The sequence below is a fragment of the Epargyreus clarus genome, unplaced genomic scaffold, assembly GCF_041222505.1.
Source record: "Epargyreus clarus isolate Ecla_fem2 unplaced genomic scaffold, WU_Ecla_fem_2.2 ptg000002l, whole genome shotgun sequence".
Taxonomy (NCBI): Eukaryota; Metazoa; Arthropoda; class Insecta; order Lepidoptera; family Hesperiidae; genus Epargyreus; species Epargyreus clarus.
The window spans coordinates 2,461,341-2,485,489 of NW_027332210.1; the positions used below are offsets into that span (position 1 = coordinate 2,461,341).

Sequence of the window (24,149 nt, forward strand, 5' to 3'; positions counted from 1 at the left end):
CATAATATCATTATTGTCCCACTGATGAGCACAAATCTTGTAACAAAATGGGATCATCATCATCATCATCAACCCATTACTGTCCCACTGCTGGGCACAGGTCTCCTGTCAGAATGATAAGGATTAGTCCATAGTCCACCGCGCTGGCCAACTGCGTATTGGTAGACTTCACATACCTTTAAGATTTTTATAAATCTCTCAGGTATGCAGGTTTCCTCACGATGTTTTCCTTCACCGTTTAAGCAAGTGATAATTAATTTCTAATACGCACATAAATTTGAAAATCAGAGGTGCGTGCCTGGGATTTGAACCACGGACCCCTCGATCGAGAGGCCGCGTTTCTTAACCACTAGGCTATCACTGCTGCTATATAAATGGGATGTTTATGACTAAACACGGTCTTGAATTCTTATATGTTATATATGTTTCCTCACGATGTGTTCCTCAGAGTTCAAGCTAATAAGTCAATTAGTCATATAAGATTAGAAAATTGGAATCTAAAGTCATACTTCTGGACTCCCAGCATAAGAAACCGAAGTAATGACCACCACGTCTTATCCAAATGTCTATAATTAAATTAGTTTATTTATATATGAAATAAACACAGTAGACGAACGTGCAGTCTATTTGATATGGTATCTATTGCTCTACACTGTAACACAAAACATGACGAAAAATTACAACCGATTCTTTTGTTTTCGATTTAAAAGATGCGACTATTCAAAGGCCCTGTCAGACAGATATACCAACGAAATAGAAGGCTTTGTTATAGAGTCGTTCTCTCTACGGATCCCTAAAAGGTCATACATACTTACAAAACGACAAGACAGAGGTCATTTTACAAGTACACTTATCTAATATACCTCCATAACATCAACCCATTACCATCCCACCTACGTTAATAGACCACTTCATTAAACTGTTTATAACCGCTAAAACGGCTCACACTTGGCCACCGATATCAGTGAGATAACGACTTAGATGGTATATAAACAATATCTCGGATAATAATATAGGAGACTTAGAAATATGAAAATCTTTGCGGTTGTGTGGTATGTACCTACTTTGTAACTATTAATTTTACTATTGCAATGAGAATAAAAGTAAATAGATCATATTTGTATGGCCCTTAAAGTTTTATATTTTTATGCTGTTTGTAGTAAATAGGTATGCATTTTGAATGGGTGATTTATATAATATTATTTATATCATCATCATTATTATATAAGTAAATAGGAAAATCAAACACTTAAGAGTATTTTCCTCTTTCGTTTTTCAATTGGTTTTGTTTTGTTTAGATGGTATCAATTATTTTTATTATTATCAATAAAAATCGTCAATATTTCTTTAATTTGGAATTTTTATAGTGAACTTTCTGCGGCCTGATGGTTAGGCAAAAAGTACTTTATATAAATAATGTATTAAGTAATCGTAATCAAAAAGTAAGAAGTGCGTCCCCAAATTTGGATATATTTATATAGTTACAGATAATCACGTATTTCTGTGTTCATATAAATAGTTACGCGAATCTTCAGCGCCTTATCTGATTTTTGAAATGTGTTTGGTCCAGCTTAAAGGTACCTGTAATCTCTTCTATTTACTCTTAAGTAAATCAAATAAAATCTGATTCATTTTACTTAACCGCGTTTTCTCACGTAATCTACAAATTATAGTTATTTGAAAGCACGTACCCAACCACACTGCCTATGCGTAAAAATAATCGATTCCAATTAGAAACTAACCCAATGAACTCGTGATTATTTCTCTATGTATTTGGATTACGTACCCAAAGTGTAAAATAGAGATTCCTCTCTCCGTCTGTCATCCTCTATCCTACTCGAATATAGGTTACTATACTTTTTGGCTCTATCTCTATACCTACACATGATTATATTTTATAAAATGTGTTACTACGGGCTCTATAACACAAAATACCTAAAAATATAAAAAAAATAAAGCAGTCCCTCATAAGGAGTCCCCATACAAAAAATAGATTTCCTCGGCCTTTTCTCGATTTATTTATATATTGATGTGGTTTGTGTGTTAGTCTGTTGATTGTTATTATAAAAATCTTCTTTATTTTCAGCCTAGCTATCCTAGGCTGTAGTGCCGGGACTCCGAAGCAGGAGAGGAGGTTCCCTGATGACTTCCTCTTTGGCACCGCCACTGCTTCTTACCAGATTGAGGGCGGATGGAACGCTGATGGTACGACTTTAATGCTGGAAGTTGCAAACAGTCCATTAAATATTACTTAAGTAATTTCGGCATCCCGTGGGATTGCAATAGTTGGGCAGCTAAGTTCCCGCCACTTTTCAAGGTTTATTATTTATTAAAATCGACAACTGATTACATAATAATGTATTTGCCACTGTTGTTCACAACTTATTTTTAACGTTTAACATCATTTTTAATGCGTTTTTGGTAGAAATTGTCGATGTCCTTTCGAAACATTGATTTATTCAACATAATTTTTAATTACTTATACTACTTATATAGGGTTGTTTGGTTATTTACTGTTTACTTGTCTAGAAAAAGTAGATATATTTATCTAAATAATTTTGTATCTCTTTATACCTATACATTATATTCCAGACAAAGGCGAAAGCATCTGGGATCGCATGACCCACACTCAACCACATGTCATCAAGGACCTTTCAAATGGCGACATCGCCGCCGACACGTACAACAACTACAAACGCGACGTGGAGATGATGAGGGAACTTGGCTTAGACGCGTACCGCTTCTCGTTATCCTGGTCTAGGATCCTACCCAACGGCCTCGCTAACCACGTCAGCGAAGCCGGGGTACAGTTCTACAACAACTTCATCAATGAAATGCTGATGTACGGCATCACGCCGATGGTGACGCTGTACCACTGGGACTTGCCGCAGAAACTCCAGGACTTGGGAGGTTTTGAGAGCCCCCTCTTCCCTGAATGGTTTGAAGATTACGCGCGTGTTGTTTTCGATAGTTTTGGTGATCGCGTTAAGCACTGGATTACCTTCAACGAGCCCAGAGAAATCTGTTACGAAGGTTATGGATCAAATACTAAAGCTCCGATTTTGAATGCCACTGACGTGGGCACCTACCTCTGTGCTAAGCACTTGGTTCTTGGTCACGCTAGAGCATACCACGCTTATAATAACGACTTCAAGGAAAGCCAGGGTGGAGTTTGTGGTATCACCATCAGTGTCAACTGGTTTGGACCTCTCACCGACTCGGAGGAAGATCACTTTGCCGCTGAAATCAAGCGTCAAGCCGAGGTATTCATATTAATATAAATATTTTAAAAAGTTATCTGGGCAGGTTACTGATATCGTATGACTTGAGTAGAGCTTCATTGAAGATTCAGACTTAGCTGATAGCAAACGATAACAAAAATATTTTACATTATGTTTGCAAAATTACTGGTCTTTCTACGATTTTCTACTTATACCTAATAGCTGTTTGTAAGAATATTCGAATATTTAGCATCGTATAAAACTCAAATAGTTTTAAGGAGAACTTAATTAATTTCTGTTTAATAATTATATTAAAAATACAAAATTTCCAGTGGGGCATCTACGCTGAGCCAATCTTCTCCAAAGACGGTGGCTTCCCGAAGGAGTTCTCTGAAATCGTCGCCAAGAAGAGCGCAGAACAGGGTTATCCCCGATCCAGGCTTCCAGAGTTCACTGAGGAGGAGATTGCCTTCGTGCGAGGTTCTGCAGACTTCTTTGGGGTGAACCACTACTCATCTTGGTTGATATCAGCCAATGACTACAAGACACAGTATGCTGTGCCGTCGTTGTATGATGATGCTGGAGTCGGGCAGTTTGTGCCTGAAGAATGGCCTCAATCCGCATCGAGTTGGTTGCGAGTAAGTAAGGCAGAATTGTTTAGTTTAATCCTTAGCAATACTGAATTAGCAATTTTGTAGATGGTAGAACCCTTTGTGGTTCGACTCCGGCGGCACCACCGCCACACCTATTTCTACCTAATAACAGCAGTGTTAAGCACTGCTGTGTTCCGGTTTGAAGGGTGTGGTAAGGGAGACAGACTTTTCCAAGGCGTTCCAGCTTAGTCCTCAGGGGTAGCGGCGCATCTGTGGCCGACCTCAGGTAGGAATATCTAATCCTATCTGGGGTTGATTACAGATGTCCATGGGCGGCAGTAGCCACTTACCATCAGGTGAACTGCATGCTCGTCTGCTACTCTTATATTATATTAAAAAAAAAATAAGTACTGTAGTCGTTATAAACCAATTACAGACACTGCTGGGTACGGGTCTACTCTCAGTATAAGATAGATTAGGGCATAGTACACCGAGCTGACCAAGTGCGTATTGGTAGACTTCACACACATTTAAGACGTAGGTACGCAGGTTTCCTCGCAATGTTTTTCTTTAGCATTATAGCAAGAAGTGATGAATAATTTCTAATACTCGCATAACGTTGAAAGATCAGAGGTGCACATCTGCGTTTGAAACTTAGACCCCTCGATCAGGAGGCCGAGTTTCAAAAACTTTGTCCTATTTTTAGGCAATGTTATATTGCTTTGTTGTTAACAAGTTGGTTTTTTTTCTTCACAGCTCGCACCAAACAGCATCTTCAACGCCTTAACCCATCTGAAAGAGAAGTATGATGACCCAATCATCTACATCACTGAGAATGGGTGGTCCCAGTCCCCGACTGACGGGTTGATAGATGATGCCAGGATCAGGTACTACCGCGCGGCGCTGGAGAGTGCCCTGGATGCGATTGATGCTGGTGTGCAGCTCAAAGGGTATATGGCCTGGAGTCTGATGGACAACTTCGAGTGGATGGAGGGTTACACGTAAGTCTGAAATGTTTTGTATTATGCATAGATTAGTAAAGATTACTCACTCCTAACAAGAAAGTGTACCCAGTTTTGAGAATTGAAATAGTTGCGTAAAAAAGTTTTGCCACGTCTCCGTGCTAAAATGTCCCTAAAATATTTGAAATAATGATTTATTTAGTATGTAAATTACGCAGTGTTAGTTATTTATTCGTAAATTTTCTCTAAAAATGTTTTTATTTGTCAAGAATTCAAATATAGTTTGTGGCTTCCATAGATTAGTAAAGATACTTCGCCGCCTTGAAATTGAATGAAGCCACAAACGGCTTATTATAGTAAGTTCTTTTTTTGAATCCTTGACAAATAAAAACATTTTTAGAGATAATTTACGAATAAATAACAAATGTAGGTAAAAATTACGTAATTTACGTAATGAATAAATAATTATTTCAAATATTTTAGGGACATTTTAGCACGGAGACGTGGCAAAACTTTTTTATGCAACTATTTCAATTCTCAAAACTGGGTACATTTTCTTGTTAGGAGTGAGTAATCTTTACTAATCTATGTTGGCTTCATTCAATTTCAAGGCGGCGAAGTATCTTTATTAATCTATGGTATTATGTTGAAGTTTGTTGGTGATATGTCAGCACAGAACACCTATACTCCTAACGGAGTATGTCAGTCTGTTAACCAATGACAATCAATTCGTGTAGGCCTAGACTTGTACTATGAAAAGTGTAAAGCTATTTTAGGTATTATAAGCAAAACACAAACTTTATTAAAAATAATGTAATCAAATTAGGATTTTAACAATAAAACTTCTATTAATTTCTGGTTCTAGAGAAAACAAGGTACGATACCACTTTTCATGAATATATGTGATGCGCCTAACCGTCCTAAGCAATGTCTCAAGCAAAAGTAAATCAAATGCCAAAAGCCATTCAGCCACTCCTGTCGTGTTGACGTAAAGTTTTCATGACAATTTTTATTTTTTCCTTATAGTATATTCTTAAGTTGTTGGTAAATTAATCAAATGGACAGAAAAAAGGAAGTACGTTTTTTTTACCTTTAATGTACAAAAAAAAATTTTTATATTTACCTTATTTTTTATTTTACGCATGTGTCATAAGAGAATTTCTGTAAGGATACTTCTGCAGTAAGCAGTATGTATGTGCAGTATGTATGTAATACATACGTGCTCTATCATACTAACTAAATGTTATCATAACATTTTCTAGTTATCTCAAAAAATAGATGTTTAATTAGATTTAATATAACTGTCCATTTTATCACAAATGATTTGACAAAAACTTTTTGGGGTCTACATTAAAAACTATTTTTTAAACATGACTAACACACTTCAATATACCATACATAACTCTTAATACATCCAAAAATAATTTTTCAGAGAGCGTTTTGGGCTATACGAAGTGGACTTCGAAGACCCTGCAAGGACCCGGACTCCTAGGAAATGCGCCTTCGTCTACAAGCAGATAATCAAGACCAGGGTCATTGACCATGACTACGAACCTGACACCATGACCATGTGGATCGATGAGGGCCACTGAGCTCTGAATGACGTGGCTTTATTTATTATTGTATATAGTAAATTACTTGAAAAATTGTAACTTTGTTTCCTTTTTTTTCCTTCCTGATTTTGTTTCCTTTCTGATTTACTTACACGCTTAATAATAGTAATAAAATATCTATCATAAGCCAATATCATAAGCCAATATTTACCAACTCATCATCGAAAACCCATTGCTGTCCCACTGCTGGGCACGAGCACTCACAGAATGAGAAGGATTAGGCCATATCCACCGCGCTGGCCAAGTGCGTGTTGGTAGACTTCACATAACTTTGATTTTTTTTTTTAAATCAGGTATGCAGGTTTCCTCAAGATGTGCTCCTTCGCCCTTAAAGAAAGTATTAAATAATTTGTAGTACGCACTTTGAAAAATCAGGCGTGCCTTTTCTTTCTCGGGGGGAACCTTCAAAAGGTACCCGGTGCCGTGGGAGCGACACGGGGTTATATGGGACTTTTACCCGCTAAAACCACCTCGGTGGCCGTCCTCGGCGCTGCGTAGAGGACTCCGGGATCAACAAAGGAACGCGACCGGAGTCCTCTCAGCGCACAGCCCCGTCGGGCTCCGCCCAGGTGAGTTTGTATCACCACACCGTCTGGTGTATTCGACGGAATGCGACCACACATACCGCCGTCCTTCCCGGGGTCGCTAGCCGGGCGGTTTGAGCTCCCACTCTTGCCGACCGCAACCCATGAAAGCCCCTTTTAGTCGCCTCTTACGACAGGCAGGGGATACCGTAGCCCTATTCTGGTCCTGGAACACACTGACACTGATGATGATCCTGGATGGTATATAGCAACTCTATAATAAAATTATTATTGTTCCTAGTTTTAACATATCATATTTATTCGCATATACCTAAATCCATTTCATATAGACTTGCATGCAATATAATGTAAGTTGATAAGGACAATACCAAAGGTTATAATCTAACCTGGAAACCAGCTGAATTAATATTGTTATAACTTTCTTGCAAATATTAGGGAGAAATAGTTGGGTTTGTACGTATATTCTTATCCTGGAAATATTTATAACTAGATATCTACTAATGTGCTTGCAGTGATAGCCTAGTGGTTAAGAAACTCCGCCTCGATCGGGGGGTACGAGGTTCAAATCCCAGCCTCTGATTTTTCAAAGTTATGCGCGTATTAGAAATTAATTATCACTTGCATGAAGTTGCATGCTTATAAGATCTTAAAAAAAGTTTTCAAAGGTATGTCAAGCACGGTGGACTATGGCCTTATCATTCTCATTCTGAGAGGAGGCCCGCGCCCAGCAGTGGGACAATAATGGGTTGATGATGACTTATAAAAAAATAAAGATGTCTCCCTGTAAAAATTAAACATCATGTCTGTCCGTTTGTACCGGCTAATTTCCAAAACAATTCCCGATTTTCACAAACTTTCACTGGTAGTTAGCTGATATTATAAGGTAGTCTGAAGCTGAAGTATAAGGAGTAACTGACGACCCGCGTGGCGGAGCGGCCACCATACCGGTCTGACGCGCAAAGGGTCCCGCGTTCGATCCCCGGCCAGACCGATATCTAAATAATGAATTTAGATTTCTGTTTCTGGGTCTGGGTGTTTTTGTATTTGTCTATGTTTGTGTCCATGGCACCCACGACACAGGGAATCGTAGTGTGGGGCTGTGAGCGTAGAAAGCGTTTCTTTATTTATTTTTTTATAACTTTAATTGAAGAGAAATAGAGTGCCGCGCAAAAAAATTAAAGCCCACAAATGTTTCAAATACAACACGGGTTAAACCGCGGGGCAACCCTTGTTGTAAAGAACAATAAAATTATATTACAAGCTGTCTGTAATCGTGTTGCATCAACAAATATCATTCATATGTAATTTGGCCAAAGTCAAACCGGTTTAAAACTTGTTCGCATACATACATAAGTTATACCTATAATTATATTTTAAATATTGCTTACAAGACAGTCACAGCGCGTTTTTATTTGATAACACTCGATAACCGTCGCTTAAAAGTGATACTTATATTTAAAAAACGATCTAGAGATGAAAGCCTTCATTTTTGTCAGGTAATGTACCTATATAGTCAGCGCCAAACTGCTAGTCCGCTCTGAAGTTGCGAGCAGGTGTAGTTATACAATTTGCTATGGCGACGCGTTTCATTTCTATATTCAGAGCGGACTAGCAGTTTTACGCGGACTATACCTACATGATACCTACTTTAGAAATCTTCATTTACTTTAATCGACGTACTAGTGATCATTTCAGACAATTCATTAAAATGCATGCACGTTGTATGAAACAAACATGTTTTTTATAATCATTGTTATATAATATAAATATTTAATCACTTTGATTTTATACGCGAAAGAACTCAATATTATGAGCATCAGTACCCTTGCCAGAAGTTTTTACGTTTCGACAAATATGACTGTTTTGTTATTTGTTTACGTATTGGCCCATACAATTTCCAAGTTCTGACACAATCCGCTAGGGGCGCTGATTGAAAATGATATGGGCAAATACGTAAACAAATACCAAAACAGTCATATTTGTCGAAACGTAAAGACTCATGGTAAGGGTACAGTTACCATTTCGGCCTATACAAAGCTTGGGGTCAAGGTCAAAATATAACAGCCTATTTGCATAACGTATTTTTAAAATCCACAATGATCGAAATATAAAATAACAATAATTATGGTTAAGATTACATATTAGCAAAGATATTTATAAGATAAACTTGACCTCTGCCTATTATTATTTATTGTAATTTATATAAACAGAGTTGTAAAACTTGTTGGAAGATTCTTCCGCTATTTATCGATAGCCAAAGACATAAAATATTTAAATAATATATATCATAGTGTCGATAGCGTATTAATATTCATAATTCAGAATAGCATCTCAAATCTAACTCTAGTTTTATTTATTTATTTATTTAGGTATAGTTCGCGCCAAACTCCTAGTCCGCTCTGAGCTAGTTGTTGCGAGCAGGTGTAGTCTTGATTACAGCTTGATTATTTTAAATAAGACAAAGCTCTTTCGAAAACACCTTATTTACTTTCGTATTTGGGTGGGATATTACCCCTTCTCTGCTCCTCTCCTCTTTGGCTTCCTTGTTACGTTACCCAATATAAACTTATACAATTGCAGCCAGGAATACACAACAACAGTCCTTACATTTTCAGCCTTACAATCTTGAGCTGTAATGCTTCGGAAAAGGCTAGAAAATTTCCAGATGATTTCCTCTTCGGCGCCGCTACTGCAGCATACCAGGTTGAAGGTGGATGGAACGCTGATGGTAAGTTGATAGCAAGATGGCAGATGAGCAGTGGTTAGATTAATCTATAGTTAGTTGTAGGGGAAACCGAAATCTTGTCTGTATAAAACATTGATAAGAAACTTAGCTCTTTTTAATTTTTTCATACGTTTTATATAGAAGAGCTTGCTGTTTTGTAGTGTTCAACTTCGCTACGCAAAGACCTTGATTACCCAATCAATCTATGTACATTTTGCTTTTCAGACAAGGGTGAAAGCATTTGGGACCACATGACCCACACAAAACCCCACGACATCAAGGATTACAGCAACGGTGACATCGCAGCCGACTCCTTCCACAACTATAAACGTGACGTCGAAATGATCAGAGAACTCGGCTTAGACTTCTACCGCTTCTCGTTGTCATGGGCTAGACTTCTTCCCAACGGCTTGACGAATAAAGTTAGCAAAGCTGGTCTAAAATTCTATAACAACTTAATTAACGAATTGCTGAAGCACGGCATCAGGCCAGTAGTGACGCTATACCACTGGGATTTACCACAGAAACTCCAAGATTTAGGAGGTTTCCAAAACGCTCTCTTTCCTGAATGGTTCGAAGATTACGCTCGAATGGCTTTCGAGCACTTTGGCGACAGAGTCAAGCACTGGATAACCTTTAATGAACCAAATGAAATATGTTTCCAAGGATACGGATCGACCACAAAGGCTCCGATGATGAATGCCACAGATATTGGTACCTACCTCTGCGCCAGGCACTTACTTCTTGCCCACGCTAGGGCATACTACGCTTATTTCCACGATTTCAAGGAAGACCAAGGTGGTGTTTGTGGTATTACGATCAGCGTGAACTGGGTTGCACCTGGAACTGATTCTGAGGAAGATCATCATGCGGCAGAAATAAGACGACAGGCTGAGGTAACTTACATCTTTCTTGGGTAGACTAGTAAAAACACACACTATACAAGTGAAACTTTGGTTGATTCGGGTACTCATGATAGTATTTTTATATTTCTTTTTTGCCGATGTTTCCAGCCAGTTATGTGGGTCATGGTCACGACGAAACTCGAAATTGCTTGAAATAAATAACAGATCTGATGTATTATTTTGAAAATTCTGACGTACTAACTAATGAACTAGTTGATAATGTTCCACAAAAGCTAAAGTTCTAACTTTAATTGAAAATTACTAGCTGACCCGGCAAACTTTTCACCACCTGAAAATCTATTTATCAAATATATTTCATATAAATTATATGGCCTTTGTTACTCGTGGATAACGTAGCTTTCGAATGGTGAAAGAATTTTTAAAATCGCTCCAGTAGTTTTTGAGCCTATTCAGTATAACCAAACAAACAAACAAAGTTTTCCTCTTTATTATAATATTAGTGTAGATATTTTTAAATATTTTGTAACTAAATGTACATTTTTTTGGTTCTTCCAGTGGGGTCTTTATGCTGAGCCAATATTCTCCAGAAACGGAGGTTTCCCTAAGGAGATCTCAGACATCATCACCCGGAAAAGCGCAGAGCAAGGATACGCCAAGTCTAGACTACCAGAGTTCACTGAAGAAGAAATATCTTTTATCAGAGGTTCCTCAGATTTCTTCGGCGTGAATCATTACACCTCTTACTTGATATCAGCTACAGAGCATTTACGACAGTACCCGGTTCCATCGTTGTTTGATGACGTTGGCTTCGGGATCTATTTGGGGGAAGGATGGCCCCCATCTGCATCTTTTTGGTTGAGAGTAAGTTCACTCTTAAGTAGCTTTTTACTATCTTTCTAATACTGCTGAACAAATGTAGCTACTGTCTTATCAACCTCTTCTTAAATAAATTTATTAGATAATATTGCTAAAGTCAAACCATACTTTAGATCAAGATTCGCGTATTTCAGCGTTATTTTTGGCTGCAAGCATACTTTACTATCCATTGCAAAACTATATTTCCCTATCGTATGTTTAATATAACCTATTTATTTTCTATTCTATTTCATTTTGCATTTTATCTTTAATTTAAAAGCTAAACATACGTTTTGTTTTTGTAAATTCATACATTTACATGCATCCTTTTGTTAAACCATGGACAGCAAGCGCCCAACAGCATCTACAACGCTCTAACCCACATATCAGCGAAGTATGACAATCCGGTCATCTACATCACAGAGAACGGTTGGTCGCAGATGCCTTCAACTGGACTGGTAGATGACGCGAGGATCAGGTACCATCGGGCAGCGCTGGAGAGTGCATTAGATGCTATTGATGCAGGGGTCCAACTGAAAGGGTATATGGCTTGGAGTCTGATGGACAATTTTGAGTGGATGGAAGGGTACACGTAAGTAACGTAGAATTACTATATAGGCAAAATTGACGTTTGTGGTAGACATCTAAACATGGTTACGAATCGCTACGAAGAATATTTTCACCATTTCTTTTTGATAAAATCATCATAATATGCTCATATTGAATTTAGATTTTTGGAATTGTATATTTAAAAAAAAATGGCGTCACGTTATATTTTGCCGCCTGGGGCGTTTTGCCCCTGTACTCTTCACTACTACGCTTAACTTTTAAATTTGGTTAATCTTTTTCTACTATGATAATAAATAAAATATGGCATCTTGTAATCTTTCTTACAGAGAACGTTTTGGTCTATATGAGGTAAATTTTCAAGATCCTGCAAGAACTCGTACGCCGAGGAAATCGGCTTTCGTCTACAAACATATAATCAAAAACAAAATGATTGACCACGACTATGAACCTGAAACCATGACTATGTGGATTGATGAGGGTCACTGAAACAAGAAAAAAGTAACTATACTGGTTATTTATTATCGGAAATAGTTAAAATAAAATATTTATTAAAATATTGTAATATTAATCTCTTACTTGTATATTTTCCTAACACTGGTTTTATATTTATTTTTTATTTATTTTTTTATAATATAAGAGTAGCAGACGAGCATGCAGGCCACCTGATGGTAAGTGGCTACTGCCGCCCATGGACATCTGTAATCAACCCCAGATAGGATTAGACATTCCTACCTGAGGTCGACCACAGATGCGCTGCTACCCCTGAGGACTAAGCTGGAACGCCTCGGAAGAGTCTGTCTCCCTTACCACACCCTTCAAACCGGAACACAGCAGCGCCTAACACTGCTGTAATTAGGTAGAAATAGGTGTGGCGGTTGTGCCGCCGGAGTCGAACCACAAAGGGTTCTACCACCTTAAAAATAACTTTTATATAACTAAAGTAAGCAATGCTGCACATTATTAAAAAGATTAAAGTGATCTTTATTTAATAATACTTAATCATTATTATATTGAAAACTATACATATATAAATTAGACATAATTATTTCCTCTTCTATTCAAAATATTAAATTAATAGTATTATTTTTTATTTTAGCATAAAAATTGAACGCAGCCATAATTTAATTGATTGGTCTGTCATATAGCTGTCATCGCCCTGACAGCTGTTAGTTATTTGTTCTATGTAGCGATTACAGCGCTTTTACATAAACTATTTAATTAAACGTGTTTTGCAGTATAGTAATTAAATAAAGCGCTTTGAGCTACACCCCTGTTCTAAATTAGTTTTGTGGATGGCGCTGAAAGCGCTGACTCGTTGAGACCCGAGATAACTCGGGTCGTGTCGAGAGCGAGAGCGCATCTTGAAATTACTCATCACTGGATTATGTTGTGTTTAGTGTTTTTATTAGTTAAGTTAAACATATTGTATTAATAATAGGATATTTATATCCTTTTCATCATTATTCCGTTACGGAAAATAAATCACGATGCATAGGCCGCGGCGAGGACCGAACTTCACGTACGTTAGTGGCTGTGTGAAATACATGATTTTTGTTTTGAATTTTATATTCTGGGTAAGTGGTAATTTATAAAAGAACTCTATATTTAAATTTGGAATGCGTTTAGTTTTTTAATTCAAAGTGAAACCTAGTAGAGGTAAAAGAACCATTGTGATAGCATCGGATGAATCATTGTTTCTGTGGGAATGTATATGTATCTTTTTATATGGCTTTCGCGCTTGTTAGCAGTTTCCGTCCGCGGAACATCATCATTAAACAAAGGACACTTGTTATGCAAAAAACTAATGTCCGTGTCAATGTTCCGAAAATATCGTGTGTGAAAAAGTTCCATATCGATTTTGTTCTATTTTTAAAATGTTTGATTTTTTTTTATATCTAACACTAATTTAAAGTTAAGTGCATTCCTTGGAAAAAATGGATATGTCTATAATGCTTAGTGGTAGAAACCTTTGTACTACAATTATTAAATACAATTATTAAAAGCAATGCTGAGTAATAGGTTTCACTATAAGAATGACTTGATACAATAATTCAGCACATTGGGTGTTTTCTTGGTAGACTTTATGCACTTTATTTTTTATGAGAGTCATGCAGTGCAAATGAAGGTGGTCACTGCCATCAATGGACTTTGACTAACTCCATATCAAACAGGTGTTCTACTGGAAGACTTTTTTTTATATAATATAGGAGTAGCAGACGAGCATGCAGTACACCTGATGTTAAGTAGCTACTGCCGTCCATGTACATCTGTAATCAACCCCAGATAGGATTAGATATTCCTACCTGAGGTCAGTCACAGCTGCATCGCTACCCCTGAGGAAAAAGCTGGAATACCGAGAAAAGTATGTCTCTTTTACCACAAGCGTCAAACCAGAACACAGCAGCTCTTAACACTGCTGTTATTAGGCGGAAAGAGCGGAAAGGCAGCAATGGTGATTACAGCATTGCCAGTCCTGATGACTAAAGTGGTCACTTCATATATAATTCAGCCGGTATTCACACTTCCACCAAAATGAAAGAGCTGCATAGTGCTATAATTGGTGTGGTGATGGTATCTCTCTGGTCAAACTACTCTGATTCTACCACCCTTCAAAATATGAACATCTTTGTATAAGTTATTTAGGTATTTTAAGACCAAAATTGACCCTATAATATATCTTATTATAACATCCACAAATAATTATTTAGTTTTACATATGGTATTTTTGCATTTCTTTTTTATTTTTATTACTTAAAAATGTAAACAATGCATATGTATGGAGGTTTTGTAGGTAGAAGTTGATGTAAAAAAGGAGTTTTTATAAATTACTGCTTTTGATCCCACAGACCTTATTACTATCATCCACCCCCCATTAGTATCCTTATGAGGAGGATGGGACAAAATTATTAAAATCTTGTATTGTCATTGATTCTTGATAAGTGTTCAAAATTTTGAATTAATCTGACCGTTTAAAGTAGGTAAAAACAAAGTTCAAAGATTCCGGTAAATACATACATACAGCTCAAGCTAATAAAAGCATGGTAAAATAAGAATCAATTACTCCCCACCCCCTTTGCTTCATAATACTTGAATGAATGGTTCATTTGAAATAAAATGTTAAAAATATGTGAGTTTGTTGCTATCAGTAAGTAACTGGAGCAAACCACAACAATCTACCACAACCGCTCACAAAGATAACTTCATACGCATACACAGTAGGTATTTTAAAATATAACATTATTTATCACTTAGAGATTATTAGTATTTTTTCTTTATGAATTTACATATGAAATTTCATCTCTTTAGGTGGTACAATAATGAAGTTTTGATAAGGTTTTGACAAAGGGAGATCTCCCTGTAGCTAGGTGATCATGCCAGGGGTGCCTGTAGCAGTCGTGCTCCAACAGACTCAGTTTGGAGCTTGTATATATGCAAGATGTTGAGAAAACTTCGATAGTATGATTCAGAATATGTGTGGCGCCATCTCTTGATGAGAAACAGGATACAGGGAAAAAACCACGAAACCTTTTATGTACTGTACAGTTTATAAGAGTAGCAGACGAGCAAGCAGTCCACCAGATGGTAGGTGACTACTGCCGCCCATGGACATCTGCAATCAACCCCAGGTAAGGTTAGATTTCTACCTGAGAACGAAGTTGGAACGCCTCGGAAGAGTATGTCTCCCTTATCACACCCTTTAAACTAGAACACAGAGCGCTTAACACTGCTGTTATTAGGCAGAAATAGGTGTGGCAGTGGTGCCACCTGAGTCGAACCACAGAGAGTTCCAACTTTAAAACTACTTAGAGTGACATATAACTACTATACTTAGACTAAATAGAAAGAAAGAAAGAAAGAAACATTTATTCGGATAATTGCAACGTAAATGAAATAATGTAGAAAGACAAAAAAAAAATAAAAATAACATAAAACAAAAGAAAAAAATAAAACAACAACAAAAGGACAATAAAACGTACAATCAATTATTACAATAATATGTGTTGCAACAACCACGAAAGGGACAAACTCAGCATGTGCCACGTGCAGGTAAACTGCGTCGTGGCTCTGATTTTCAGTTTGCCCCCTGCGTCTGGGCTGCTCGGACGGCTGATTCACACATGCCGCAAATACTACAAAATATTAATGTTATTCTTATATCTATTTACAGTTGATGGGTGGTCTCCTCATCGGTGTGGGTCTGTACGCATTCATAGATAAATGGCAGGCCACAGGACTTATAAAGGTAAGATATTAGCATTAAATATTGAATATCATAAGTACTATGTTATATACAAAGTTACTGCAAATAAGTATAATAAAATAAATGCTAACTAATTATATTAAAGGCCAGATTCTTTTTCTTTTCAATTATGTTTCTATTTCAACAAAACCACAAAAAAAGGAAAAATTTGTAGTGTTAGTATAGTCCACGTACAACTGATAGACCGTTCTGAATATAGAAATGATTCGTGTCGCCATAGCAAATTGTATGACTACACCTGCTGGCAACAACTTCAGAGCGGACTAGCAGTTTGGCGTGGACTACAACATAAAATTCTGTTTAAAGATCATCCATTCATCAGCCTCTGGAAGGCTTTGCTCATAAGCCTCATCATCCATTTTGACATGTATATATTTTACAGCAAATAGACATACATGCAGCATACATGGTTATATGTTCACATAATCTTGGCCTATTTGTAAAAACAAAAATTATAATTGAGCAATAAGTGTGAAAAATTTCAGCTTCAACAAAAAACTATCATGTTTCATGGTTTGAACGAGAACAATAACATTTTTATTATGCTTACAAACTTATTGTTTTAATATGAAACAATGTTGAAATAAAATGTATATCAGCATGTAAAATTTGTATGAATACCTTACCAACTTAATTGTTAATGCATTTAAGATTTCTTATAATAATAAAAAGGTTGTGTATCATGTGCACACACACACATGAATTAAAAAAAAGTAATAACAATAATAATATACAGTCGAGACTTTTAAAAATTATATTTTATTTTACCCATAAATAGAATAAAAACACATGGAAAATTAATAATTTTAAAAATACAGTAGGTGGTACATACAAAAAGTATGTAGTATGTAAAGTATGTACACCATCTCCGTTACAAAAATCGTTATACCAATACTTTTTGCCTTATGGTGCACCTAAAGAAATTTTACTTCAGTGATGAAAATTATATAATTATGATAATTTGTATATAATAATATATTAATTGAAAATGTTGTTTGTTCTTCCTTGTGTACTCTTGTACACATTAGTACACGCACTCTTCTTTATTATTTTTATTAAATACGCCAACGAAGCGTAACTTCTTTACGTATATTAGTACACACATGCTTCATACGCCTCGACCCGCGTGGCGGAGCCATCACTATACCGGTCTGACGCGCAGAGGATCCCGGGTTCGATCCGACAGACAAAAATCTAAATGATGAATTTAGGTTTCTGTTTCTGGGTCTGGGTGTTTGTGTATTTGTCTCTGTGTGTGTTAACGGCACCCACGATACAGGGAATCCTAGTGTGGGGCTGTGAGTGTAGAAAGTGTTATCGTAGCGTTAGTGTTGTTACTTCCAGTTGGACACAGTCTACGACCTGATGCTCAACATCAGTCTGCTGATCGCCTTGCTGGGAGGCGTGGTCTTCATCGTCAGCTTCGCTGGTTGTGTCGGCGCGTTGAGAGAGAACACTTGTCTACTGAAATTTGTGAGTGAAGAGTGTTACAGTCATTTGGCTGCGACGGGGTATCAAATCAAGCGTTTCCTGTTCTATCTGCTGACGACGTTTGACGACCTGCGTGGTGGAGTGGTTACCATACCGATCTGACGCGCAGAGGGTCCCGGGTTCGATCCCCGGCCAGACAGATATCTGAATGATGAATTTAAATGTCTGTTCTGGGTCTGGGTGTTTGTGTATTCTTCTTTACATGTGTCCATGGCACCGATACAGGGAATCCTAGTGTGGGACTGTGAGAGTAGAAAGCGATTAGCGTTTTATCTGAAACATTTAAATTTATTATGCGTTTTGTATGATGGTTGATTATTGAATTATTTGGTTTTGAAAAATGTGAATAAACTTAAATGTCTGTGAAATTGTGAGAATATATTCTTTTAAGATATTTCAAACGGCCGTATTATTAATCAATCTATATAATTTTCACCTACTAAAGATCGAAATTTGACGAGGTCTAGTATGTTTTCAAATATCGACCTTTAGTAAACAAGACAATGGATAGATTGATTAATACTTTTGCACGGGCCTATCTTAGAGTATGAAAGATTTGTGCCATAGTCGTTGGGGTGGCCAAGTGTGGATTAGTAGCCTTTGTAAACTTTTCCTACTTTTTAAATGTAGAACTATCATAACACCTCTTACTTCTGCTCATTCCAGTACTCTCTCTGCCTGCTAATACTCTTCCTGGTGGAAATGGGTGGTGCTGTCTGTGGCTTCGTGTTCCCACGTTCTCTACACGGCTTATTGGAGCAGAGCTTCACGGAGCGGGTTGTCCACGCGTATAGGGATGATCCTGATCTGCAGAACTTTATTGACTTCGCTCAGAGTGATGTGAGTAGCTGGAGAAGGAATTCGGTTTGCGATTGTAAATGTAAGGATATTTAGAGTTAGCAATGGAATGTAGCAGCATTTATATCTTGTTTCAAAAGTTTTGTTTACTGTTAAATTTAGGTAGTCTAAATATCAAGAGCTTATGAGCTAAATAAGGTCTAAAAACATTATATTATTGTAATAGGGTCTAAAATATTAGACTAATAAGTGTTGTCTTGACATATTATGTAACAAATATGACCAGAACTCGAAGTACTGTTGAAAATGAGGCTTCTTATGCCTTCCACAAGAACCTAAAAATATTTGTAATAATATTTGTACGAAATAACTTAATTTTTTACAAAAGAACCTATTTCACTAAAAATAATTGTATCTCAAAACTTTCAACCTTAGCAAATAGGATAACAGATTACCCAAAAGTGCAATAAAAAAAACAACTTTACTTTTTGATTCTTACGAAATATAAGAATCGTTGCCAGAAAATAAACTCGTGATTGCAGTTCCACTGCTGCGGCTTGACCTCAGACGGCTACATGGACTGGTCTAAGAACGAATACTTCAACTGCTCATCACCATCAGTGGAGCGATGTGGTGTACCGTTCTCCTGCTGCATTAATGCCACTGATATCAGCTCCGGGCTCGTCAACATCATGTGTGGTTACGGCGTGCAGAACTACCCCGTGAGTCATCATCATCATCAACAACATCATCAAGCTATTACTGTCTCACTGACCATGGGTTCCTCTCAGAATGAAGATTAGGCCATAGTCCACCGCGCTGGCCAAGTGCCAATTGGTAGTCTTCACATACCTTTTTTTTTAAATTTATTAGGTATGCAGGTTTCCTCACGATGTTTTCATTTAAGCAAGAGATAATTAATTTCTAATACGCACATAACTTTGAAATATCAGAGGTGCGTGCCTGGAAATTGATCTTCGGATCCCTCGATCAAGAGGTCGAGTTTCTTAACCACTAGCCTATCACTGTGTGTGTCGAATACCTTCTATTTATTGCTAGAACTATGATTGCAGCGTTATTTTGTGTAGCTACGGTCAACAGCATTGTCCCGTGAGTATTTTTTTTTATAATATAGGAGTAGCAGACGAGCATGCAGTCCACCTGATGGTAAGTGGCTACTGCCGCCCATGGACATCTGTAATCAACCCCAGATAGGATTAGATATTCCTACCTGAGGTCGGCCACAGATGCGCCGCTACCCCTGAGGACTAAGCTGGAACGCCTCCGAAAAGTCTGTCTCCCTTAACCCTTTAAACCGGAACACAACAGCGCCTAACACTGCTGTTCATCATCATCATCATCAACAACCCATTATTATCCCACTGCTGGGCACGGGTCTCCTCTCAGAATGAGAAGGATTAGGCCATAGTCCACCTCGCTGGCCAAGTGCGTATTGGTAGACTTCACATACCTTTGAGATTTTTTTTTTATAAATCTCTCAGGTATGTAGGTTTCCTCACGATGTTTTCCTTCACCGTTTAGCAAGTGATAATTAGTTTCTAATACGCACATAATTTTGAAAAATCAAAGGTGCGTGCCTGGGATTTGAACCTCGGACCCCTCGATCGAGAGGCGAAGTTTCTTAACCACTAGGCTTTCCCTGTTTATGTTTATGTCAGTTTTCTAAATTGACACGATGAGTCAAATTTAGTGACCCAGACTTTCCTAGAATTACTGAAGAATCATAAATTATATATTATATGTTATTCTGTTAATCGTTTTTGTTTTTGAGTTTAAAGAGAAAAACGGTCCTCATTATATATCTCTAATGTCTGTAAATCCTTTCAACACTTCGTTAACATAATATTCAGGGTAATTTCTAGATGCTTTTAATATGCGTTACGTAAGCGTTACGTTTGTACTTTTCTATGCATTTATTTATTTAAAATTTAGGAGTAGCAGATGAGCATGCAGTCCACCTGGTAAGTCTGTAAACAACCCCAAATAGGATTAGATATTCCTACCTGAGGTCGGCCAAAGATGCGCCGCTACTCCTGAGGACTAAGCTGGAACGCCTCGGAAAAGTATGTCTCCCTTACCACACCCTTCAAACTCTAGTTATAGCACTGTTGAGACGTGACGTCACCAGCGAACGTCATTACACCTGTGAGTGTTTAGGCTCTTAATTTAGAATAAAAATACCAGACTTGGTTTGACTAGAAAATAATCAAAATTTCATATAATTCCAGGTAGCCGAAGCCAGCAAGCGTATCTGGACGAGCGGTTGCATAGAGATAGTGCGATCGTGGGCCGAACGCAACCTGTATACGATAGCTTCGGTCGCGCTCGGCGTGGCTCTCTCGCAGCTCTTCGTTATCTACCTCGCTAAGACCCTCGAGGGGCAGATTGAGTTGCAAAGAGCCAGGTATGTACAAAATACTTGAAAAAAGCATGTGTGTACTTATGTACACATGTAATAAATTTTACTTCCTTGTGCAATGTAATTAAAAAAAATAAAAGAAGTAGTGTCTCACACTCGAAGTGGATCTCTCACAGCTCCTCGTTATCTACCTCGCTAAGACCGTCGAGGGGCAGATTGAGTTGCAAAGAGCTAGGTATGTACAAAATACTTGAAAAATGCATGTGTGTACTTATGTACACGACATGTAATAAATTTTACTTCCTTGTGCTAAGTAATTAAAAAAAAAAAAGTAGTGTCTCACACCCGGAGTGGATCTCTCGCAGCTCTTCGTCATATAACTCACTAAAACCCTCGAGGGGCAGATAGAGTTGCAACAAGTCAGGTATGTATAAAATACTTGAAAAAAGCATGTGTGTACTTATGTACACACATACTTTACTACAAGCTATACTTCTACGACAAGTTAAATTTCTTCTTCTTTTTTAATAGTATAAAAAACTGTGTGTATCAATGTGTTGTAGCTTCAAGTTTAATCTGTTTTATATATACTTGGTAACAAATACAATCTATACTTTTTCTATTACAACTTATAATTTTTATTATTCTTTATATAATAAAAAAAACTGTGTGTATAAATGTGTGATTGAATTCAGGTTTAACTTTTGTTCTATATGGAGTTGGTTACACATGTTTTATTATTATTAAAAAAAGACAAACCCACTGAGTTTCTTACCGGATCTTCTCAGTAGAGGTCGCGTTCCGATTCGGTAGTAGTTTAAGAAAAATATTGTAAATGACAATTTGTAAGTGCTGCCGTTGGCCTATACAAAATAAAATATATTTCATTTAATTCATGTCTACGGGCGGCAGTGACCACTTACTATCAGGTGGACGGAAGCTCGTGTGTTACTTCAAACTTATCAAAAACATATTTTCAATACATCGTCGTTAGAGTTCAATACGCGCTCCACATTCACGCGAGAAAAATACGAGAAACCTGAATGTGGAGCCGATTCGAATCGTATTTTACTCGCGTTCTCGCGTGAATGTCGAGCGGGCATAAGTGGAAACTGTCACCGATTATGGACATCTGCAACCAGTTGCATAAAGTGGTTCTATTTGATATTCCTTTTAAATAATATATTTTTGAAGTGAAAACTTCTTTAGCGGCGTTGTGCACTTTTGTGATGGGTACAATATGTTAAACTCGCGTCAGGACACGTGATCTGATCGAAAATTCGTAAGACGGGCGGGATTGTAATTTTTGTGTACGATAGCGCAATAAATGAATTGTATTTTACCGTAACATACACATAAGTGATAGTACTTTTATATTGATAATTAAATTAATTCGTGCAAAATTATTCCCTAACTATAGTCGTCACAATTTAATAGGCCCATTTTGACACATGCCATCGCTAGACACTAAGCATGTGACATACAAATCGATAACCAAAAGAAATCGATTTTTACGACATAACGAAAAAAACACTTCGTATTTTATAGATTACTTAATATTTTGTAAGCAGAATATTTATTTAATATTTTTCTAAATCGTCTAAAGATTTAATAAATAGGAGGAAAGGACATAAAGTGTAATTTAAAAATTATTCATTTTTAGAAGATATGTGACGATTATAAATATCAAAAATGCACAACATTAATATTCAAGTTTTCACTTCTGCCGGCACTCCGTTCAACCCGTTTTTGTTTATATTTTTTGTTTGTCTGCATGTGTGCTTACGTCATTGTGTACACTGGTAGAAATAAGGACCTCGTACGTGACCAGACTATCACATTGCGTATATAGATTGCTTATATTCTTCCAGATGGCAAACATGAAATAGGGGGTCGGCGGGCGCTTACCGCGACGAGTGCCGTCGCGCGCTGCTGTAGCCGCCCGCCGCCGCCCCGCCCAGCGCACATGTGCATATCTAGCATGGTGTCTAGCATAGCGCTTTATAGCATAGCGTCGTCTAGCATGGCGCTGTCTAGTATGGTGCCATCTAGGTGTCTAGCATAGCGTCTAGCATGGCGCTGTCTAGTATAGCGTCGTCTAGCATGGCGTTGTCTAGCACGGTGCTGTCTAGGATAGCGCTATCTAGTATGGTGCTGTCTAGCGTAGCGCTATCCAGCATGGTGCCGTCTAGGGTAGCGCTATCTGGCATAGCGTCGTCTAGCATGGTGCTGTCTAGCATGGTGCCGTCTAGCACGGTGCTGTCTAGCATGGTGCCGTCTAGGGTAGCGCTGTCTGGCATAGCGCTGTCTAGAATAGCGTCATCTAGTGTAGCGCTACATAACATGGTACACCTAGCATAGCACTATCTAGCACAACGCTACCTAGGATACGCTATACTAACATGACACTATCTAATGGTACTATCTAGAATCTAGCATGGTATCGTCTAGAGAAGCTGGTGGGGCAACATGGACATAATTGACAATATGTGGAAAGTACTAAAGTGCAGTGAAGTGTAGTGGAAATTGATAATGATATTGCGCAACCATGCATAGCTATGAACCATGCATGCATTGGATTTGTGATAGGAAAGTGATGTGGATTGTAGTAGATTTTCTCTGTGCAGCGTTAGAACGAAATAGTGTAAATAATGTTATGACTTATGCATAGGCAGCAATGGGACTGTGACATATGAGAACCAAACATAATATTTTGGAATTATCACAGCTTGAAAGAGTTATCCAAGATGTTTAAAAAAGCGTTTAATGTACTGTATTGAAGTGTAAATATTTTAGTGTCATTAAACTACAAAATGACAGCCAAATTTATAATACATTGCATGGCACTGCAATGTTCTTATTGTAAAGTCATGCAATATGTATATTGCAGAGCCATGCATTGTTATGCAATTATGAAATATGAGTTGACAATTAGCTATTTTAATACATCCGTTAATAGCTATGAATAAGGCATATAAAGTTGCTGGAAGACTTATAAACAGTATATTGTAGAGCTATGCAGAACTTTGAGTGTATTATAAATAGTGAGCGACCGAAATTATTGTTTCGGCCGAAATCCGGTTTCCGACATTCTGTTAGAATTTTGGTTTGAGTCGAAAAATTAGTTTCGGACGGTCACTATTTAAATATGGGATGGGGAATGTTGAAGAAATATGTATTGACAGAAGCCAAATAGGTTGATTAAAAAGACTGAAGGTTGCCAGTAAAATACTACTGCATTTGAAAGAAGGGTTTAATATACCGTGTTT

The 24,149-nt window shown here is 37.5% G+C and overlaps 1 protein-coding gene and 1 pseudogene across 1 annotated transcript; both read left to right on the forward strand.

The window, feature by feature from the left end:
* The first annotated feature begins 902 nt into the window (after positions 1-902).
* LOC140744479 (lactase/phlorizin hydrolase-like) lies at positions 903-12,512 on the forward strand (annotated as a pseudogene).
* Positions 12,513-13,248: 736 nt separating this feature from the next.
* Positions 13,249-22,865, forward strand: LOC140745916 (tetraspanin-33). Its single transcript, XM_073077879.1, has 7 exons — positions 13,249-13,524; positions 16,119-16,193; positions 17,556-17,684; positions 18,369-18,542; positions 19,043-19,222; positions 20,750-20,925; positions 22,733-22,865. The coding sequence occupies exons 1-7, from the start codon at positions 13,438-13,440 to the stop codon at positions 22,767-22,769; spliced, it is 858 nt and encodes a 285-aa protein (XP_072933980.1). The 5' UTR covers positions 13,249-13,437; the 3' UTR covers positions 22,770-22,865.
* Positions 22,866-24,149: the final 1,284 nt, after the last annotated feature.